Source organism: Takifugu flavidus, chromosome 19 (assembly GCF_003711565.1).
Source record: "Takifugu flavidus isolate HTHZ2018 chromosome 19, ASM371156v2, whole genome shotgun sequence".
NCBI lineage: Eukaryota > Metazoa > Chordata > Actinopteri > Tetraodontiformes > Tetraodontidae > Takifugu > Takifugu flavidus.
The window spans coordinates 8,579,841-8,600,085 of NC_079538.1; the positions used below are offsets into that span (position 1 = coordinate 8,579,841).

The 20,245-nt window shown below is 44.7% G+C and overlaps 1 protein-coding gene across 1 annotated transcript in view; it reads left to right on the forward strand.

Annotated features, from left to right (window-relative positions):
* The window catches only part of xkr6b (XK, Kell blood group complex subunit-related family, member 6b), a 35,427-nt gene extending 15,546 nt beyond the window's left edge, over positions 1-19,881 (forward strand). Inside the window, exons 2-3 of the mRNA XM_057017095.1 lie at positions 13,345-13,541; positions 14,043-19,881. Coding sequence (XP_056873075.1) covers positions 13,345-13,541; positions 14,043-15,013 — 1,168 coding nt within the window. The 3' untranslated portion in view covers positions 15,014-19,881. The remainder of the gene's footprint in view (positions 1-13,344; positions 13,542-14,042) is intronic.
* Positions 19,882-20,245: the final 364 nt, after the last annotated feature.

Genomic DNA, 20,245 nt, shown 5'->3' on the forward strand with positions numbered 1-20,245 from the left:
GGTGCTTCGAATGTAGAACTGGCAGGCCCTGTGATGTGCCGTTCGATGGGACGAGACTATTTGAAGTAAATTCTGCCTTGTCTCACGGCCCGATGCAGATGAAGTGCAGGAGAGGGTAAAAATAGAAGCAGCTGAGAGAATTCAAGCCTCTGTTGTTGTGTCTGAATGAAATAATGTGTGATGAAAATGACGATGGATGCTAATTGGTAGAGTTTATGCATCTTTTGTTCCAAGCCCTTTTTTTGTGCAGTCGCTCATGCGTGCCAGACAATGACCTTTCTCAAAACTCTATTATGGAGCTAAATCTGATCAAAATGTATTCTTTAACAAAGACCAGAGCCTGGTTCAGACATTAATCTGGACAGATGTGCTCCACATTGAACTGATACAGGATGTACAGAAAGTAGAAATTAGAGAGTAAACACAAAACCAATGTAAATAAACCACTGCAGCATAGATAAGAAGGTCAAATTGAAATGCCGGGAAGATTCCAGGGCTTGATAACACATTTGGTTTTAAATTTAGAGCACATTTGGGCTTTGCGGATAGTGGCAGAAGAAGGAAAAATGAACTGAATGCAACCTGGTCGTCCACAGGTTCAGAGTGACATTTTCCCTGTAAGTGACAGCACACACGCCTGGAGACAAAGATGTCAACGTGCGCTCTCTATCTGTGTCTGATACACTGAGCTGGAACAAGTGGCATGCTTCCACATTAGCTGATATTGACAACTTGCCCCCCTCCACACCACCGCCACCACCCCCACAACAACAACACAACACACACAAATTGCTGAGCTTTCAAGAGGCTGTCGCTCCCTATTTGCCACTTAATATTTCAGCGGGAGGCATCGTTGCTCCAGGGTGTGCCACGGGGATCGGGTCCTCAGTAGCGTGCATGAGAAACAATTTGTGTGCAGTACAGGGTTTTTGATAATGGCAGGAACACAATTTGGGGAGTATGGCGGTGCAGCTGTAAGCACTGTCACCTTCGATTCCCGGCTGGGACGGGGTCTGTCTCTCTCTCAGTGGGCACTGTGTGTGTGTGTGTGTGTGTGTGTGTGTGTGTGTGTGTGTGGCCGCCTCCAGGCCAAAGTCATGCCTGTGAAGTAATCAGGAAGGTGTGAAGGTGAGTGCTAATGTTCCCTGGTCTCAATGCATCAGACCCTGGATGAGCTGGTCGTCTGTCTGTCTCCTGCCCAGTGTCAGACATCATCCCCCCCCCCCCACCCCCCCCCACCCCCGCCCCCTGTGTCCTGGTTTCACTGTTTCATAAAGTGTGACATTTGTGCTGGAGGCTAAAGTGGTGCTGTGTAATATTATAGTCTTTAGGTGATAATGATGATAAACTAAAGACATTTCACCTCATAAATATGTGCTCTGCTCCGTGCGTTGCTGGCTGTTAGCTGCCGTGCTCGGGGAAGGAGATGCACACAGGGGGCCAGAGCGGACATAATAAAAGTGATTTTACTAGAGGCAATGCCTGGGCTTATTATCCACGTGTGCAATAAAAAGGAGACCTCATGAGCGCCTTGTCAACAGCCACGCTGCCGTGAGGTGCTGTTGGTTTCACACACCCATACTTCACGCTAAACGACTGTTTTAGGCTCCTCAGGGCAAAAATTTTAAAGAATGTCGGGTAAATGGAAAATGTTTGGATGCAGGTGTAGAGAAAGTGGAAATAAATCTCAGTAAAGGTGGTCAATTCTATTTGTTTTATTGATTATAAGACACATCAGTGGCTCGGGTGTTGTTTTAGGGGTTAGGATTTATTAAATAGTAGTGTTAGATCATCAATCATCCATTTATAATAACGTTGGTGATGTTTGAGCCAAACCTGAAGAGATTCCCTCAAGGGGAGATACCAGGTTCTCAATGTTGAAGGCCTGGCTGAATCCCAAATCTGTCAGTTTCATCCTTAATTGTCAAACCACGTTGAAAATTTGAAAACATCCCTTGTGGCATCCGTGAGATATTTCCAATCACAATGTCATTGCAGCCAAATTAATTTGTCCATAAGTTGGAGTATTGTTCCAAATGTGACCAGATATTCTTGGTAGTGTGAGAAGCAGGACTGAACTCAATCAAGTTCACTCTTGAGTCCAGGGTGAGCTTTGTACCAAACCGACTAAGGTCCATATTTAGCTGGGTAGTGGTCACTGTGGTCCTCTGATCAATAAGAACCAAAAGAATGAAGAATCCATCACTGCTGGTTTGATGCTGCATTTGATGCTGCATCCAAAGCGAACCTGGAGCTGGCCCGTTGAGAAATGGAAGCTTGTTGGGCCTATTGTGATGAATTTGGCCCTTTCAATTGCTGCTCTGCAACTTCGCTGAAGCTCTTCATCTATGTCTCCTTGATGGTTTCCATTTGCAGATAAGCAAATTAATTACAATGTCCCCATCCGTAATAAGACAAGATATCATGTTGTCTTTTCCTCAAAGCATGTGGAGCTTCACACAAGCCCGTGTGATTGCCCTGCTTGATGTGAGAGCACGAGCGTGGTTTCGCTGCCCTCCCCTGTGAGAGCGCTGGAGTAATGGCAGCTGCTCAGGCCTGATTAGAGCCTCTGTCCTTACAGAGCCAGGCCCACACATCTCTGTCCTACTTTCTCCTCCTCTCCTCCAAAACTTCTCGCTCTTTAGCTCCAAGCCATGCGCTCAAATGCTGCTTAAGATTCACAAAACCACACTGCAGGACATCATTTTGTCTTGATCCTTTTCCCCTCTCTGTTAGAATATAAACCCTTTGGTTGTTTGCCATAACTTCTTACAATGTGAAAAGCAGCATTTTGTGCATGGATATTAAACAACTATAAATGCCATGCTGTATAGACAGCACATCCAAAGTTTATCTTTACAGTTTTCCACGTATGTCTGACCTTCAGCGTGTTACCGAGACGGTTGCAGGCTGGGTGTTTTTAGTGTATACGGAGCTTATTTTTCCACAGGATGAGAAGTTCTGCCGGTTTATTGACTATTATTCTTTCACTTCCTTTGTTTTCCTCTGGTCTACCTCTCTGCCTTTATACAAGGAGAGGTCTATATCTGTCTAGTTTCTTGTGTAGAAAAGTATCAGAATGCCTTCAAGTGAAGTCATGGCTTTAAATTAGAGTGAGTCCCCGTATGTTTGTTCATTATTTTGTCAAAATGATGACGGGACAGAATGGCCTGACTCGTGTTACCACAGATTCAAGGTGAGTCCAGTTGTGGGAAGGCACGCTCAGTTTTAATGGTGTAACTGCAGTCGACTGCAGTTTTGGAACACTGACCTCAGTGATTTGCTTCAGTGGCTGTCAGCACAAAGACGTTGTTTGGTAATTAGCCGCAAGGTTTCTCCCTGTTAAAGGGGAGTTTTTCCATGCCACTGTTGCTTGTTGGGGGTCAGGCCCAGGGATTCTGGGAAACAATTTTGATTGTAATAGACGCTATATAAATAAAGATTGATTGATTGAATGTCTTTGTCCATGTGATCTGTTTCTTTCACATACATGCATGTGTAAAAAAAACACAAAAAAAACAGAGTGTCAGAAAACACAGCAATGTGACCACACGGCATTTGGGACCATCATTTTAGTCAACATATAAATACAATAAATCACCAAAAAGTTGCAGCGTTTTGGGGCATTATAGGTAAAACTTGTGACGTAAACATGGTAACATCTTTGGTCATGGTTAAAAAACAGTGATTCTCCCACAGAAACCAGTCTCACGACCTAATCCACCAATGGAAATGCAGCCTGAACTAACGTATTGATCAACCTGATGCTAACGCTGACGTAAAGACAGCTTTAACATCTGGACAGTGGAAATAAAATCAGCTAAGAGCCAAGCAAACCAAATGGAAAATCTATGTGGTTGTAGCAACCGAAGCTTTGCTTGGATAACATCTCCACACATTTTTTGGTTTCTGTAATGTATCTTTTAGTGGTGTTGAGACACAATGATGACTTTTATATGGTCGCTGAAGTTGGAGTCGTACCCAGTTTATTGGATCCCATCTCCCAGCTCACAAGGATCTTAGAAGATTACTAAAATTGCTGTCTGTAGAGGGCTTTAGACTGCACAGAAAGAAAGGAGGGCAGTGACCTGAAAAAGCAAAACAACCAGAAGGATTATGAAGGTAGCAAGTGGTGAACAATCAGTAGCGATTCTGCCTTCCTGTCGCCCCAACACCGCCACCATGCTCAGAGCTGAGGTTAGCCTGAGGCTACGCTTGCTCTGGGGTTTTCTGAATGAAATGGATGCTTTGGCACCATGCCGGTACATTACATTGGAAGGTTTTGTCATGCCTTCCTCGCCCGTCCCTCCTGTGCTGCCCTCCCTCGCTCCTTTTCATCAGGAGACTTCCCATGCTGCAACATGGTGGAGTCCAGTTACCATCACTTAGCAACTCCCTGGAGTCATCATCTCTCTGGCGCTCGCCTTCTGAGCCTCCCAGTTCAATTCAAACGAGCTTTGAGAGACGAAATGCAATTGTGAGGCACCGTGCTTTTAAAAGAATGTTTTCCCATATGTTGCATGCGCAGAATCATAAATATGAATGTCTATTTTGGCTTCCGTGAAGCTTTTCCACTCTGTTATTTACCGCTTCCGCTCAATCACTTTGCTCAGCCCACATTTACAGACACACACACACACATACGACCTCATTTAAAGCCTCATCCAATCAACCTCAGACATTGTTCTTCTTCTTTCCTCCTCCCTCTGCTCTCCATCCACCCACTGAGGTTTGAGTGCGGTGGTAAAAGGCTCTCTCCTGTGCTACAACATGTGGGAACCACACAGACATGGATTCATACATTTACCATTAGCACACATCTGATTATTGTGTGGATGATTAGACGATCATTACTCATAAATTCCTGGCTGATAGTTTTATCTTTATTCAAGCAAATTTTGCAGCCAGAACCACAGACTACTGCTGAATTTACTTCCTCTCAAATTCGGGGATCTGGCTGTGCCTTTCTGCTCCAATTCTCCACAGCATCTGTCCCATTTTCCGGTCACTTACTGGGATTTACTGCAGTGCCATGTTTTGCTCAATATTTACAAGTCCAAACACCAACTGGGGGCCAATTCCAGCGGATGGCTTCAGCGGAATTAGCTTCTTTGCCTTCTCTATAAATCTTCTCTGGTGTCATTCAATTCACCTTAATTTACACAGCATTTTTTACAATCAGGTCTGACTCAGATGCTTCACAGAAACCCAGAGCCTGACCCCGGAACATGCAAGGGAAAAGTCAGGTTTAATAGGATAAACCTTGAGCAGGGCCAGGAGAAGAAGGGAGGTAGACAAAATTGGTCAGCGTTGATAAACTGCAGGGGAAAAACGACAATATGTGGATGCCGTGAATGTCTCGTCTTTGTATGAGGGACTGTCACTGATGTCCGTCCTCAAAAAGCTTCCTCTGGCGAGTTACTGATACGTTTTGACATCATCTATCTTCCTCATCCATTACTCCATGTTGTCAGTACATCACACCTACCTCGCTAATCTCCCTCTTCCTTTTAAACGCGCTCTTATCGAACATCACAGCTCTTTTCATTCTTGCCTGAGGCGAAGACGGGATGGGGGGGGGGAGGTACAGCAGCTGATATCATACACACTCTCCTCCCCTCCCGGTGATATGACAGGAGTTACTGCATGGAAGATTTTGTCTGCTCAAACTGCCGGTCCTCCCGCTCAGATCCTCTCAGACTTCAGCCTTCAGCTGGGGATTGTGGGGGTGGGCTTTGTCCTGTCGGTTTCAGGTTTTTGCTGTATAGATTCACAGAATAAAGGAATGATTCTCTAGATAACTCGATCAATTGGCCCCCGCTCCCTCCTCCGCCTTGGAAAGGTGAAAGATTAGTCCTCTGCTGTGTGTTACAGGCATGTGTTTGTGTGTCTATAAGAGTTGGAAACGCTTCATCGGGTGTGTTCAGGGAAATGTCCCGGAGGATGTTTGGATAATGGGAGGAGGCATATTCTAAATTCCAGTGCTGAGAACAGGGAGTCCACCACTAGATGGTGTCAAATCCATCACAATGGACCTGTGGACCAATTTATTTTTGGACTGTAATCTCAGGAAGGCAAATGATTACTCAGATGATGTAAAATAACCATTTTATGTTGAAAAATAGCCCCCTAGGGTGACAGGTGCCAGTGTACATGTTGCGGTGGTCCCTTATTGTGGTTCTGTGTCTTTCCGCCTCCTTTGCCCTTACTGGCAGACCGGTATTTTGATCTGTCACAACAGGCTGAGCTCAGCGGACCGGTCAATCACCAGCGGCCAGGGCTGGAACATAAGCTTGTCGCCACCACATTACCTGAGGTTTGCCTGAACTCGGTGAACGCGGCTCTCTGATGATAGGAAATTGTAAGAAAGATATTTTTTTGTGCCTGTCAGATTCCGTACTTCATTTCATTTGTAACACAGAGGTCAGCGGCGCCAGGACGTCACCGTGGTGTGGTTGTTAAAGTGAGCCGGCAAGTGTGTTTTTATTCCTCAGCGCTTCAGTATGAACAGCAGCGTCGCGTCTGATAGATGAGGTGACACACGCTGCATGTCAATAATGAACTACCTTGTTTTCCACTCCCACTTTCAAACCTTCCTCCAAGAGAAGAGCTCCTATCTTTCAAATTAGCATATGATGTGACAGATCTCCCTCTCCTTTCAGCCATGCTTCGGAAAATACAACGTTTTGGAGAGCGTTGACTGAGAGCTTTCAGCGTTTCCCCATGGGTGTATCCCCAAAAGTGGGTAATTCATGTATCAATGGCTGATGTGATCATAGTGCCAACGTGCGGGTGTATTTGTGAGAGCAGAAGCATGTGTTTGGGGGAGCCTCCCTCCTTATTTGCATGTCTGGAGTGAACATCTTTCATCACCATCAAGGCGCCACAAAGCAGTCAGCAGGCGCTGTCAGGAGAGAGGGAATGCACACGCTTTCGACTCTTTACCGTTACCTAATTGCTTTACCTCTGGAGAAAAGACACAGCGCACATGCACAGATGCAAGCTGCCACATTCCCTTTGGTGTCATTATTCTTTGCTCTTGTTGTGTTTTCCCATCATTATTTCATTATTCTTGTCTCACACAAACACTTTACATCAAACTCCTGCGTTTTCTTTTTTTGTTCAGTAAAATATTTGTCATTTTATTCACCTGCTGTGTTTCTCTGAGTGGCGCCGTCCATTTCTGCACCCCGGAGGGGATTCACTGGACAGTACTAATGGAACGAGGGATCTGGAATGGTACAGCCTGATAGATAGAGGAGCAAGAGACAGGGAGTGTGAGCAGAATAGTAAAACGAGCCCTGAGACAAGTGGCGGCGGTGGGGGGTTGGGGAGGGGGGTAAGAGCAGAGGAGGGAGGAGTATGGTGGAGTGGAGGCACAGAGCCAGAAAATTGCATTGCGTGCTCAGTGATTAGTTTACCTCCTGGGTCTCATTCTCTCCACCACCTCCTCTAACTCACCTCTCACTCCTTTCTACCTCCACGAGCTTCTCCCTGTGTCTTTGTCTGGCCACTTTTGCCGTCTTTCACCAGTTTTCCGGCTGTCACTTCCCTCCACCACGCTCCTCCACCTCCTCACCTTTTAGCGCCGCTCCCCTCTCTCTCCAAGTCTTCCTCATGTGCAGACTTGGAGTATCCATTCTGGTCTTATCATTGGGACTTGAAAAATGCATAATGCCACCAAACCTGAAAGTCACTCTATTAAAACCTCCAGGGGGCAAAGGCAGAAACACCGAGGTGTGTTTTTTAATGTCAAAACTCAGCGGCACAGAGGAGATTAACACAGAACTTTTAATCAGATATAAGTCAGGCCATAAGGCAGCCCTGCTAATTATAATCTCAGGAGTTCTAAACATACAGGAGCCTTTCAATGGAAGGCAGCCTTTTTTCTGATTTGGTGCTCGCTGAAAAGCAACTGGGTCAAGCCTTTTCTTCTTAATCCCTACATAATCTGGCCCTTCGTTGGGCTGAAGAGCAGCTGCAAAAATAAATAAATAAATAAATAAAAAAACAGCGGTGGGGGGGTGGGGACATGGTGAGGGATCCGGAGGCGGAGGAAGAGGAGGATAACACTCCAGGCTGGTGGCGAATTTCCCTCCAGAGAGAGCGTTTAAGAGATAGCAGACGGCCTCGGAGAAACAAATTGCCGTTACTGTAATAACTGTCTATCCTAATATCTCAACACATTTTTTCCTCTCGGGGGGGTGGGCTCGCCATTTAGTGGGTGTTGGGTGCACACAACACTCGATATGGGGAACATCACTGCCAGCGACCTTGTAACCTTTAAATACACTGACAACCAACCAAAAAAGCTGAAGCATAACACATTTCTGCTCTAAGGGGTGTCGAATACTTCCTGTTATCAGGCAGATTATAAACCTATTAAGAGTTCAGGGGATTGCAGGTTACGTACTTTTACCGGTGGAATTAAAAAAGGCCTTAATTGTTGCGACGTCAGTGTTAGAGTCAATTGCAAGAGTGATCAGCAGTATATCAGGAAGGGGAGACAAATCCACAACTCTATCCTGCAGTCAGGATCTAGAGTACTTTCATTCTGGGCCCTGCCGGACATCCCCAGGCAGCCGGGGGCCTCCATCATGCGGTCCCGTCCTTTCATTCCACCCTTTTCTCTTTGCTTTCTGCTCGTTTAAGTGGCGGCACAGTGCCACGTGATCACAGCGCCTTAGACGCTCTACCTGGGGACTGTTGCTAATGGTGACAAATGAGTACTTGTGTACAGGGGAAGGACGGTAGGGGAGAACTGATTGGGGGGAGGGGGGTATCACTGTTTGTACACAGACAGGAGGAAATGCTTTCTAACGCCTTCAGAAGGCTCAGCATATGTGAATATCTAATTATACATCTGCAATAATGCGTGTTTATGGAATTATGCAGTGCTGTCAACGACGCTTTAATTCCTGCTTTTTGCACCATCTGATGTCAGACAAAACGGTGTCACTGAAAATTTTAGAATCCTGCCCAGTCTCGCCTTTACATACGTTTTTAGAACTGCTTTTAATATTTGTCCAGCACAGATACAAGCACACTATGTTGGCGAATTTTGCAAATTTCCTTCTGGAGCTTTGATGCTTTCGTTCAGTCTAAAGGGTAAAAGGCTGATTCCTTCAGGTCGCCTTCAAAAGTGTCCATGAGCAGCACAGCTGGATCCTTGCCATCTTTTCCTCCAGTGGCATGATTTAGTTGAAAATCAAACCTATCTCGCTTTTTCTGTCCTCACTTCCCTACATCTGTGCATCTCTTTGAGGTCTTAGCAATTGATTCAGTAATGAAACATTAAATGTGACTCTAAAGCAAGAGTGATCAGCAGTATAGGAGAGAATATGCAGTTAAAAGCAGTAGAGCGGACCATTACTGGCCCATCGTGATGTTTGTCCAGTAACACACACAAAGAAACCAGCCCTTTAAATTAAATTTAATTTTCTAATTCGACAGGGCCAAAAACTACAGAATATCCAGAGCATCACGATCATCGAGGTGTCTCTTACTTTAAACGTAGCTCATGTCCTCCCCTCTGAATTTTCCCATCATTGTCTGTCAGGGGAGGGCGATTAAGAGAGATATGACAGAGAAGTAAATATACCCAGAAAAATATGAATCTCTTTATTAAAGGAAGCTCCCACCTCAGTGAGGACCATGCAGCTGCTGGGCACACACACACACGTGCACACCCACCCACACACACACACACACACACCCTTGCTCACAGTTCCATCAGGCTCCACCTGTTAATAAACAACAGGCTGTGTGTCATACTGCTGTAACGCCACTTGTGATCGTATGAATCATCTTATGATGAGATGTGAATACAGTCTGAGGACGGAGATGCTGTGAAATGATGCACGTGCGTGTGAATATGCGCGTGTGTGTGTGTGTGTGCGCGCGCCTTATTCGGTCGTTCCGTCTCATTTAACTTTGAAATTTCTTTACTGAAATGACACCACGGCTTAACATTGAAATAACAGGATTTTTATTTATATTCTAGTAGTAACAGAATAATTAATATCGAACATTTTTCTCTATCTATAACTTCCGACTCATCTCACTGGCAACAATAATGGTTAATCAATGCAGGTATTTGCTGGTTTTGTGACTCCTTAATGGCACTCAATAACAAACAGAGACATCAAATTTTGAGTCCACTGTTGATTGAACTAATCAACAAACTGATATATTATAGATCTTGTTATGCATACATTACATATCATTTATATTCTGACAATGCTCACTCATACTAGCATGAAGAAGACGACTTGCTGGCATGTTGATTCTCTGTGTGTGTGCGTGTGTGTGTGTGTGTGTGTGTGGAGGTTAATGGCTGCATGCGTCTCGCCAGTCATGGCAGACGGCTGAGCCTGGAACGCGACCCCGGCACAGCATCGAGCTGTTAGGCCATGCGTGTGCTGCTTAACGAGCCGTGAGCGATCGCTATGATCTCTGCACAAATAATTCATGAGGAACCCTGCAGAGGAGCCACAGAGCTAAAAGGAGCGTGGCGAGAGGAACGCATCAAGGAGTGGACCGCAGCCTAAACGGAGAGAGGGCAGGAGGTGGGAGGAGGGTAAGGACAATGCAAGAAGATATTTATTTGACAAATGTGTATACAGTTAGGGGGAACCCCCCCACACACACACACACCACCACCACCAGCTACAGGGCACTGACAGGTGCACCTGTGTGTTTGTGCGCGCGCTCGTGTGTGTGTGAACCATTTGTGTTACTACATCTGAAAAGGCCCTGTGGGAGTGTTAACAGTGTGCACCACAATCCTGGTGTGTGTGTGAGATTCCTGCGAAGGCGTGCGCTTGTCTGTGTGTGTGTTGGAGTGTTGATGGAGTGAGTTCAGATTGTTCAGACAACCGTGAACCTCCGAGTATCCGACTGTGTGCGAGTTTGGTGCTGAAGCTGAGGCAATGCAGGCAAACAGAGAGTTATCAGTGAGAGGGGAAGGAGACGGGAATACAGCGTAACACAGTTGGAATCGGTGTGGAGTTTGCATGCTTCCACATGCATCCGTGTTCTCCAGATCTCCAATAGCCCAAAGACATACATAATATGATGATTGAGGACTACATTGGCAGAGCTGTGTGTGTTTTCAGGGTGTTTTCCTACTGTTTTCCTGGTGACTTTTGGGGTAGGCCCCAAAAGTGATGTGATGATAGATCTATTTAAAATATTACTTTAAATGGCATCATTTTAAATTGGCTATTGCATTTTCTTTCTCTTCACACAGGTGCCTGTAAATGCACCGAAACCCTCTTTTTCCGCTCCAGATTAGTCTAACCTGTGAAATTCAGGTAAAATGATGAGAACAGCGCTTCACAGTCATGGGCTATTATCATGACAATGGCTGCTCCTGCAGGTAAAACTGGTCCCATCAGAATAGGGCCTATCATCATCCATCCAGCTACAGGCTCCTTCGGTTTTCCTTTGCTTGTTGCCGACTGGTCACTGTGAAAGTTTGGTTGTTGAGTCATCCTCCGAGGGCTTGTTAGTGGCACATTCTCCCACCAGCTGCGTGCTGCTCTGTTGCTTTAACAGGTGTTTCAGGAGGTTTATGATCTTTCTTCTCTTTTTTTGTGGTCAAAACAGTCTCAGCACCCCACCACACCATTCACATTTGGATAAGCAGAAAGGTAATGTTCTAATTACACCAAGCAGATCTGCACTGACTGAAAGGCAAAGACAGAATTGATTGTCCAAACCTACAAGGCTGGAATTCAATCAGGATTATATAATGGTACCCATAATGAAGCTCATTAGCACCTTATCGATAGTGATATTCACATCAGCCTGTGTGATTCCAGCTTCTGTCCTAAAGCTACAGTGTTTCAGCATTGCAGTATCATTGTAGCCGTCATCAGCATGAAGCTAGCTTAACTGTAGCCTTGCTTTGGTACTAGCATGACCGTGGACTCTCTCTTTTTTTTTTCTATTTTTTTGAAGCAAAACTGCTCTGGAGGTCAGGGAGATTGCTGTTCCTGAGGCATTACACACCAGCGAGATGCATTAGTGGAGCACACAGACTAATGGAAATTGGGAGATGGAGACAAAGGGCTGGTGCAGGTCTGTGTGGCATGTCATTAGTGAGGAAGAAGGGCGGGCTTGTTCCTACTGACATTTACTAAGCACAACTGAAAATGTCATGGAACGCCAGCCTTTACCTCCAGATAAAATGGTGTTTCTTCCAGTCCAAAGCTATTTACCTTCCCACCAATACCAGAAAACTTTAAAGCCATCTGTTTCTACAGTCCATCACCTGTTCCTTCGCTGTAATGTGGAATTTAATCAGATGGCACTTAACTGCATGGTTTCAGCTGTTAATGCTGTAGCTGTGGTGGCTGTTGAGAGGCTGCCTCTTTCACGTTAGTTAATTGAGCGTCTGAATGGCAGGCCCTTGTAGAGGTTTGCCAACTTAGGCAGCAGATGGAGCTTTTTAGAAAGAAAAGACAAAAACAGTCCAATTTATTTAGTACTTGTGCTCCGGTGTGACACTATTTTTCACAAGAGTTGGTTCTCCGCCTGAGTGATGACTGTAGGCAATCACATCCTACTGAACCAGGCTCATCCTCACTCCAAAGAAGCGCTAATCCCTTCCGATGGCTAGCGCAGGAGCTAATTACGCTGAAAACCTCTCAAATTCATTTTCTGCATTTGTTTGTGAAGCCATGGTGAATCTGCGCCTTCCCTCATCGCGATGGCATTCAGATCTGTGGCCTTGCAATTTGTTTTGGCGAGCGCTAGTGTCTAGTCTATTCCTGTCCTTGCTACACTTTTGTCCTCGCTTGACTGCCTCCGTATCAAGCGCTGGGTTTATTCGGATCGCTCTGCCAGCTCAGGCAGATAGGCCCTGCAGCCACCCTCCTACAGTACATATATATGCCGAAACCACTCCGGAATCATCACACTCGTCCCAGTTTCCTCCACAGCCGGACCTGCGGGCATTGGCGTTAAAGATGTCTACATTTTGGAGAGGTTAAAAACCCGCCTTAGAGCTCGCCTCGTTCGTGTGTCCCGTCAGAAGCTTTTTAATCCACTTTTCCCCCATCATTGTTTACTCATCCTCTTCTGCGCCTTAATTGGAGGCTCCAACTGCGGTGCTCCATTTCAAAATCTACGCTAAAGAAGATTATCATCTTAATTAGCTACTTTCCATCCCACCTCTGAGCATACTACATGTTTTCCTCCGTGGTCAGCAATGACACCTCATCTTTTAAAAAGTAGTTCCACAGCTTAGATTGAGCTTCATTTAATTAAGTGCCACTTCTCGCCTGGATTCCCCGACATCCCCACAGTCTCTAACACTCCTCTATTTCCTCGCCACAGGTACATCCGCACCATGTACCTCGGCATACAAAGCCACCGGCAGAAGGAGAACCAGCGACGTTTCTACTGGGCCATGATGTACGAGTATGCCGATGTCAACATGCTGCGGCTGCTGGAGACCTTTTTGGAGAGCGCCCCTCAGCTGGTGCTGCAGCTCTGCATCATGATCCAGAGCAACAAGGCTGAGTGGCTGCAGTGTAAGGCCACACGCCTACGTCTTACCCTCCTCTCTCATCTGTTGTCTCCAAATGCTGAGGCGCTTGTATTTTCCCCAGGACAAATTTGGTTTTCCGTGAAGTCCACTTTATTTGCCGCGCAGGGTCCATTCATCACCCGCCACTGAAAGCTCTGTAATTTCAGTGGTGGTTTTTAAAAAATGTGATATTCTGTATCTATAGAAATGTCATCAATATGTTGCTTCAAGGCAGCAGGTCATTGCTCAGCAGATTATTCTCCATCATTTTTCTTGCTGCACCATAGCGACCTGACATATCTGCTGTCTCGACTCTTATGTAGCGCTCAGGAAGCTGAATTGGCTCACTGAACAGACTGTTGACTCGATGACCTGTGATGAGCTTGGTAATACCACATGCTCTTCAAAAAAAGGACGATCGGTTTAGCTGAATTAATCTTAATTTTTTTTTTAAAGCTGTGTCAGAACGTGTCTTTCTTTGTCTTCCTCTTCTTCCTCTTTGTAGGTGTTTCTGCGCTGTCCTCCCTCTTGTCCCTAGCATGGGTGCTAGCCTCCTACCACAAGCTCCTGCGTGATTCACGCGACGACAAGAAGAGCATGAGCTACCGTGGTGCTCTGGTTCACCTCTTCTGGCGCCTATTCACCATCTCCTCGCGAGTGCTCTCTCTCGCTCTGTTTGCCTCTGTTTTCCACATCTACTTTGGCATTTTTGTGGTGCTCCACTGGTGCGCCATGGCTTTTTGGGTCATCCATGGCGGCACCGACTTCTGCATGTCCAAGTGGGAGGAGGTACTATTCAACATGGTGGTGGGCGTGGTCTACGTCTTCTGTTGGTTTAATGTCAGAGAGGGCCGGACACGGTACAGAATGGTGGCCTATTACATCGTAGTACTGTTAGAAAACGTCATCCTCAGCTCCCTTTGGTATGCGTATCGAGACCCAGCCACCACTGACGCCTATGCTTCTTTTGCCCTCTGTGGCGTCTTCTTGTGCTTTGCCTCTGGTGTGGCCTGTATGGTTCTCTATTATGGGGTTCTGCACCCCATGGGTCCACGTCTGAGGGTACTGGCCAGCTCCTGCTGTGCTGAGCTCCTCTGGGGGCTTCCTTTACCCCCTGAGGCAGAGCCAATGGCTCCAACTCCTGGCCCCCGTGGTTCTCAGGCCACGCCCACAAGAGGCCTGACCGGGGAATACGCGGAGTCAGACGAAACAGCCACCGACACCTGCCTTCCAGTTTTCCAGGTAAGGTCCACGGAGCCCGTGGACGCAGCTGGTAGGCCCATCCAGCCTGAGGGTCCTTTCATCAAAATAGACATGCCCAGAAAACGATACCCAGCCTGGGACGCGCACTTTGTGGATCGGCGCCTGCGCAGGACCATAAATGTGCTGCAGTACATTAGCCCCAATGCGGCGGGCATCAGGTATAGGGATGGCCCTCTTCTTTATGAACTCCTGCAGTACGAATCCTCCTTCTAAAGGTGTCACGACCTCAACTGTATCACCTCCCCATACACACAATAATGCACATAACCTTTTCTTTAATTCTGCTCTTCCGCCTTTCCCGACATAATTTCTTTCCATATGCATCAGTTTTTCTGCAGGAGGTGTGGTGTTTTATCAACTCATAACAAACTCTTATAATTTATTTTTTGAAAAAAAAACAACAATTTATTGAGAAATCATACCTACAGTATCTAATGTGATATATACAAGAGTCTCCTATAAATCCCTCTATATCGATAGAGGAGAGTTCAGTACAAGTGTGTAGATAACATATGAATGTTTCATTATGAAATGTGTTTAATGCATTATATTGTACTGGTAAATCAACCTGTGAATACTTGTGAAGGGCACATTTTTTGTCCCTGTGCCATGGGACTGAAGCAAAGCCTGTTGGGAATGATGGAGGAGTGTCTCGAGGGAGGCTGGTCTTTTCACATCCTAATAGGTACTGCCATTCCTTATGTACATTTTTGAACTGTTAATGTTTACCAGGTCCATAGTTTATCATATTCTTTCAACAAAAATAACTACACCTGAAATTACCAGATGGGCGGGAAGGTTGGGCGTGTCCATGACAGTAGGGTTATTGAAGGTAAATTGTCCCTCCATCCGCTCATGTGCCTCAAGTGTATCCGGGCTGTCCTCTTTTTTTTTTCTTTTTCAAAATCCTAAAAGGTAATCGCATCATGTATGGAAGGAAAAACCAGAAAGCACACTGACCTTCAATCAGTTCCGCCCACCAGTTCAATTTTTATAGCGCGGTCTGCCCTCTAGTGGAGGGAAGCAAAAGGTGTTTTGACAGCACAAATTCTTAAGAGAACTCAAAACACAACAATACACAAGGAAATCAGTAAGGAATGTAGGTGAAACGAGCACAACAATTTTTCTGATTGGTGAGAATAAAACATTCCAAAAACTTTTTTGTAAAGGTGTTTGATAATGGTAAAGTAAAAAGGAGTATTAACATGCACTTTTGAAAGCGAAAAGACAGTCTTCAGTGAATCCTCCAGCATTCCCTCTTGAACCCTATATCCCCTTATACAATCTGCCAATTTTGATTTATGATCAAAGCAACAATAGTCTTGTATAATTTTATGAAGACGTTAAGGACACAGTACTATACTGTTACACTTCAGTGCATATTTGTCTATTGCATCATTGACATAACTACAATGTTCAAAGATGTACACGGGCATCAAGATCTCATGAAGAGGTGCTCTCACCTGGGTGTACTCGCTTCGGCTGGCACAGCTGAACAAAGCCAAATCCCATTTCACAGTACTGTTTTATCTGCACAGTTGAACCATCTGAATGAGGCCTTGCAAAGATGCACGTCATCCACAGGCCTGCTGGGCAACCGCACGTCACGTGCAGGCCCCAGCTCTCCACTGCAGATAACCACAGCAATCGCAGACAAATACAGTTCAATAAATCTCATGCCTTCTAAATCAAATGAGCTTGATAAATATTTCCAGAGAGGGCTACTAAACAGCGGAAAAAAATGAATGCATTTCAAATAGCATCCGTATAAACTTTGTGTATTTTCTGAGGTATAAAATGAATGCACCCCCAGGAAGAATGGAGTCATGGAATGCAGAATCCCCTTGTTGTTGTTTTGTTTAGCTATGGCCACGAGTGTCTGCTAATGTCGTACTGTAAAAAGGCAGATGCCAACTAAGCCCAGGTCAAAGGTGAGAGGGTTTTTTTTGCCTAGGTTGGAAAGAACACAAGGGCAGATCATGATAAAGGGCCTGACTTCAGCCCTTCACCACACTTCTGCCCTTTAACTCTCCATCCTTGGTTGCTGCTCCCCCCTCTCACCCACCTGAGCAATCCTGGAATTTGGCGTCTCCCAGCAAAGGCAACAACGGGGGGGGGGGGGGGGGGGGTTTGAGGTCCAACAGCAGGAGATCCTGACATGAGAACGAGCAATGAGCTACACTGCCATAACCAAGAGCTTCAGTATCCAGGGGTCAGCCGCCCATCAGCATTAAAAGCAGCACTCAGCTCCAAGTAATTGAGACCTGTTGGGTCAGCTATGGTGGGACACACGTCCAACTCACCACATTAGTAGTTTTCACAGAGTATGCAAACAACCAGCTTCTTCACTGTTTACCACGGTAGTCGAGAGTAGGTCCTCCACGTTGTAGTGAATGAACAGCTATGTTTATAGTGAAGTAGATGGATGAAACTGTTGTAAACTCAAAAAAAAAGCTCAACAAAACAGCCAATACAGGGGTTCCTCAGGACCAATTAACTAGGCCACTGAACCAGCTGACTCAGGGGTGTCTCAATGCAGTTCTCATCCACAGGCATGTCCTCAAGGGTGTCCTTGAGAATATTCCATGACCGCTGCACCATTTAATTTTGGCTTGCGGGTTTTAAATTCGAGCCGTGCTAGACACTTTATTATTTTGATCATTTTCAGCGATGGGGTATTTTCTTGTGGAAGTGTGCTGCCTGGCCTGTGTGGCATCCTTTCCAAACCACATTGAACCTTCCAGATCGGGTGCAAATACACTTTGAGTTATTCATTTACTCCCTGTGTGAGATGACAGTGGAGCGGCGTGAACAGTTGGCTGAATAAACCAAAAATCAACCTGGGTCATTAAGATTGACATAATTTGGGCAAGGAGACATCTGACGAGAATCGTGGAACAGCCGCAATAGTATAAACAACAACAACATTTGCAGGAACTTGATTACCAAGAATTCATATACTTCATAAAATCTAATCCTGGCAATCTGTGATATTTGCTTTTCCATCGCACCTCAAGGATGTTAAAAATGTACACAACTCAGTCTGATGATGCATGTGTCACAGCCGTCACACGTATGCTCCTTCAGCTTCTTATAATCTCACTTAATATTGCTCAGCTCTTCACCAGATTGTTCCCACGTGCGTCCTACCTTCAGGTGTTTGTTGACTCTTCTGCCATAGACTTGGGTGTTACATTAGGTGCTTCAAACCAGACTCGGCAGCCACGTCCACAATCAACAATGCATGCCCAAACGAGGGCATTCTCCCTCCACCTCTGCAAATTAGCTGAAGCCATGTCTTTGATTCCATCAGGTGCTACTGGTCCCCAGGGCTGTAGTGTCTCCTGTAACTGCAGCGCTCCACAGGAACCTGAACAAACCTGGTGTTGTGCTGTCATAGCTACAGTTGCTGACTTGGTACTTGTACAAAGGGTTCTTTAGCTCAGCTTTGAATCCAGATCAGAGGGCCACATTTTGCATCACTGAGATAGAATTAGCAGTTAGGAGTGACTTTGGCCATGAATGTTTTGTACTTTGGTCTTTGCCTTTTCTTTCTTTTTCTTTTGTCTTGCACTGATGAATGATTTGTAGTGCCAAGCTGTAAACTTTGTGTCATTTGTCCTGCATGAACATCCTCTAATCACAAAGATAACAACAACGACACCGGTGACTAAACAAGAGAAGATGTGGAAATACGTGTCTTAAGGTTTATTTCTTAAAATGAGAAAGCAGGCCTAAATTTGTACTTCAAAATCGGAATTTTCCAGCTTTCCCCACAAGCTTCCAGCATGCATTTAGAACTCACTGGGTGCCCCTTCAGTGTTTTAGCATGCCCCTGCTCCCACCTGCACAGCATAGCCCCTGTTTTCTGCATTAGCGTGTAGCAGCAGGTCATCAGTCGTGTTAGACTAGGTTAACGTCTGTATCTGTGTCACAGTCATCTGTTGGCGCCGAACGATCAGCTGATAAAATGGTACATTTTCTTCTTTTGATTTAGTTCCCGATTCCTTTTTTTGTGTTAACAACCTGGTGCTGATATTACAGTTACAAGGTGCTACCAATGTGGTCCGCAGTCCACGTTTCGGCTTTCTGAGCGCAGAACCTTCCAGCTGAGTTGACTGTGCATCGGAACAAGCACCTCAAAACACACAGTTTACAGCAGAGCTCAACTCTCAATGGTGCCACTTTGATTTTCAAGTCAACATTAAAAACAACAGCTACGTTTCTTATGATGTTTATTAGAGTAGATCGACATTTTACTTTACTACCTTTCATTTCTGCACTAGGATATTTTTTTGTGTCTTTCTTTGAGAGAATGAAACTGACAGATGATTTAAAAAAGAAATGCATTTTATTTTTTGGAAAATGCAGCTGAAGGCTGCTGAAAATCTGGGAAAAAATATGTAGAACGTGATTGATGTGTTGTAAATTCCTGTCATCTATATGTCTTAATCTGTGTGTATCTCTTTTATGGGTTTGTTTCTATTGGCTGTAAGATTTTGTTTAAATTGAATTTGATATTCTGATGAAGCAACTAAGTATAGTTGTCATATTAATTGCTGCTGATTTTTCAAATTGTTATCAAAGTTGATGGGAAATATTGCTTTGTTTTTATTCAATCACTTTATAGATTGTGTTCGCTTGTTGGTGTATTACACAATTCTATCAAGAAACCCTGGAACATATTAGTGGGGTGTTCCATAAATTGGCATAATGTCCGTGAGCAAATTAGCTACAACTTGTAGCCTCTTTATGAAGGTGTACTCATACAACCCACATTGTGACTGAAAGCGTATAAGGAATGAGTTCTTTGTTGTTGTTCAATATAAAATATAAGTAAATGGTTTAATGGAATCCCAGTTCTTTAAAAAAAAAACCTAAACTGATGTCCTTCTTTTGGGAACAATATGAATATTGTTAATAACATATGGTGCTAAAGTTCTTTTTGTATGTTTATGGTTTGGTTTTTAGATGAAAAGATAAATATTATGCTGAAGATGTAATGTTAAGCCTTACTGTAGATTCATATATCAGACTGTTCATCCCAGAAGAGAAAAATAAATATAGTATTTGAAAGTGCATTTCATTCAGTAAAGTGTATTCGTATGCATGATATACTTTAAAATAATAGTAATAAAACTAAGTTTTTGCATTGTGTGCAAAGCACAAGTGTATGGAGTAGATGTGGGCCTTTTAAACCAAATCAGAAAAGTATTTTAGTGGATAGTGTTAATTCGATTAAAAGCGCACGCTTGTTTGTGTTTTAACCTGCAACTATGTAAGAAGAATGTGAAGAAAATCCAATCTTCAGTCAACATACAGGGAAAATGGCCATTGTTGTCTCCGTCCATTGTGACGCAGCTCTTTTAAATGCGTGGGAAATGCTGAATTTGTGGTTTTAAAATAGAACAATGTTGCTAAAATGAAGTGATTCCGGTGGGGGGA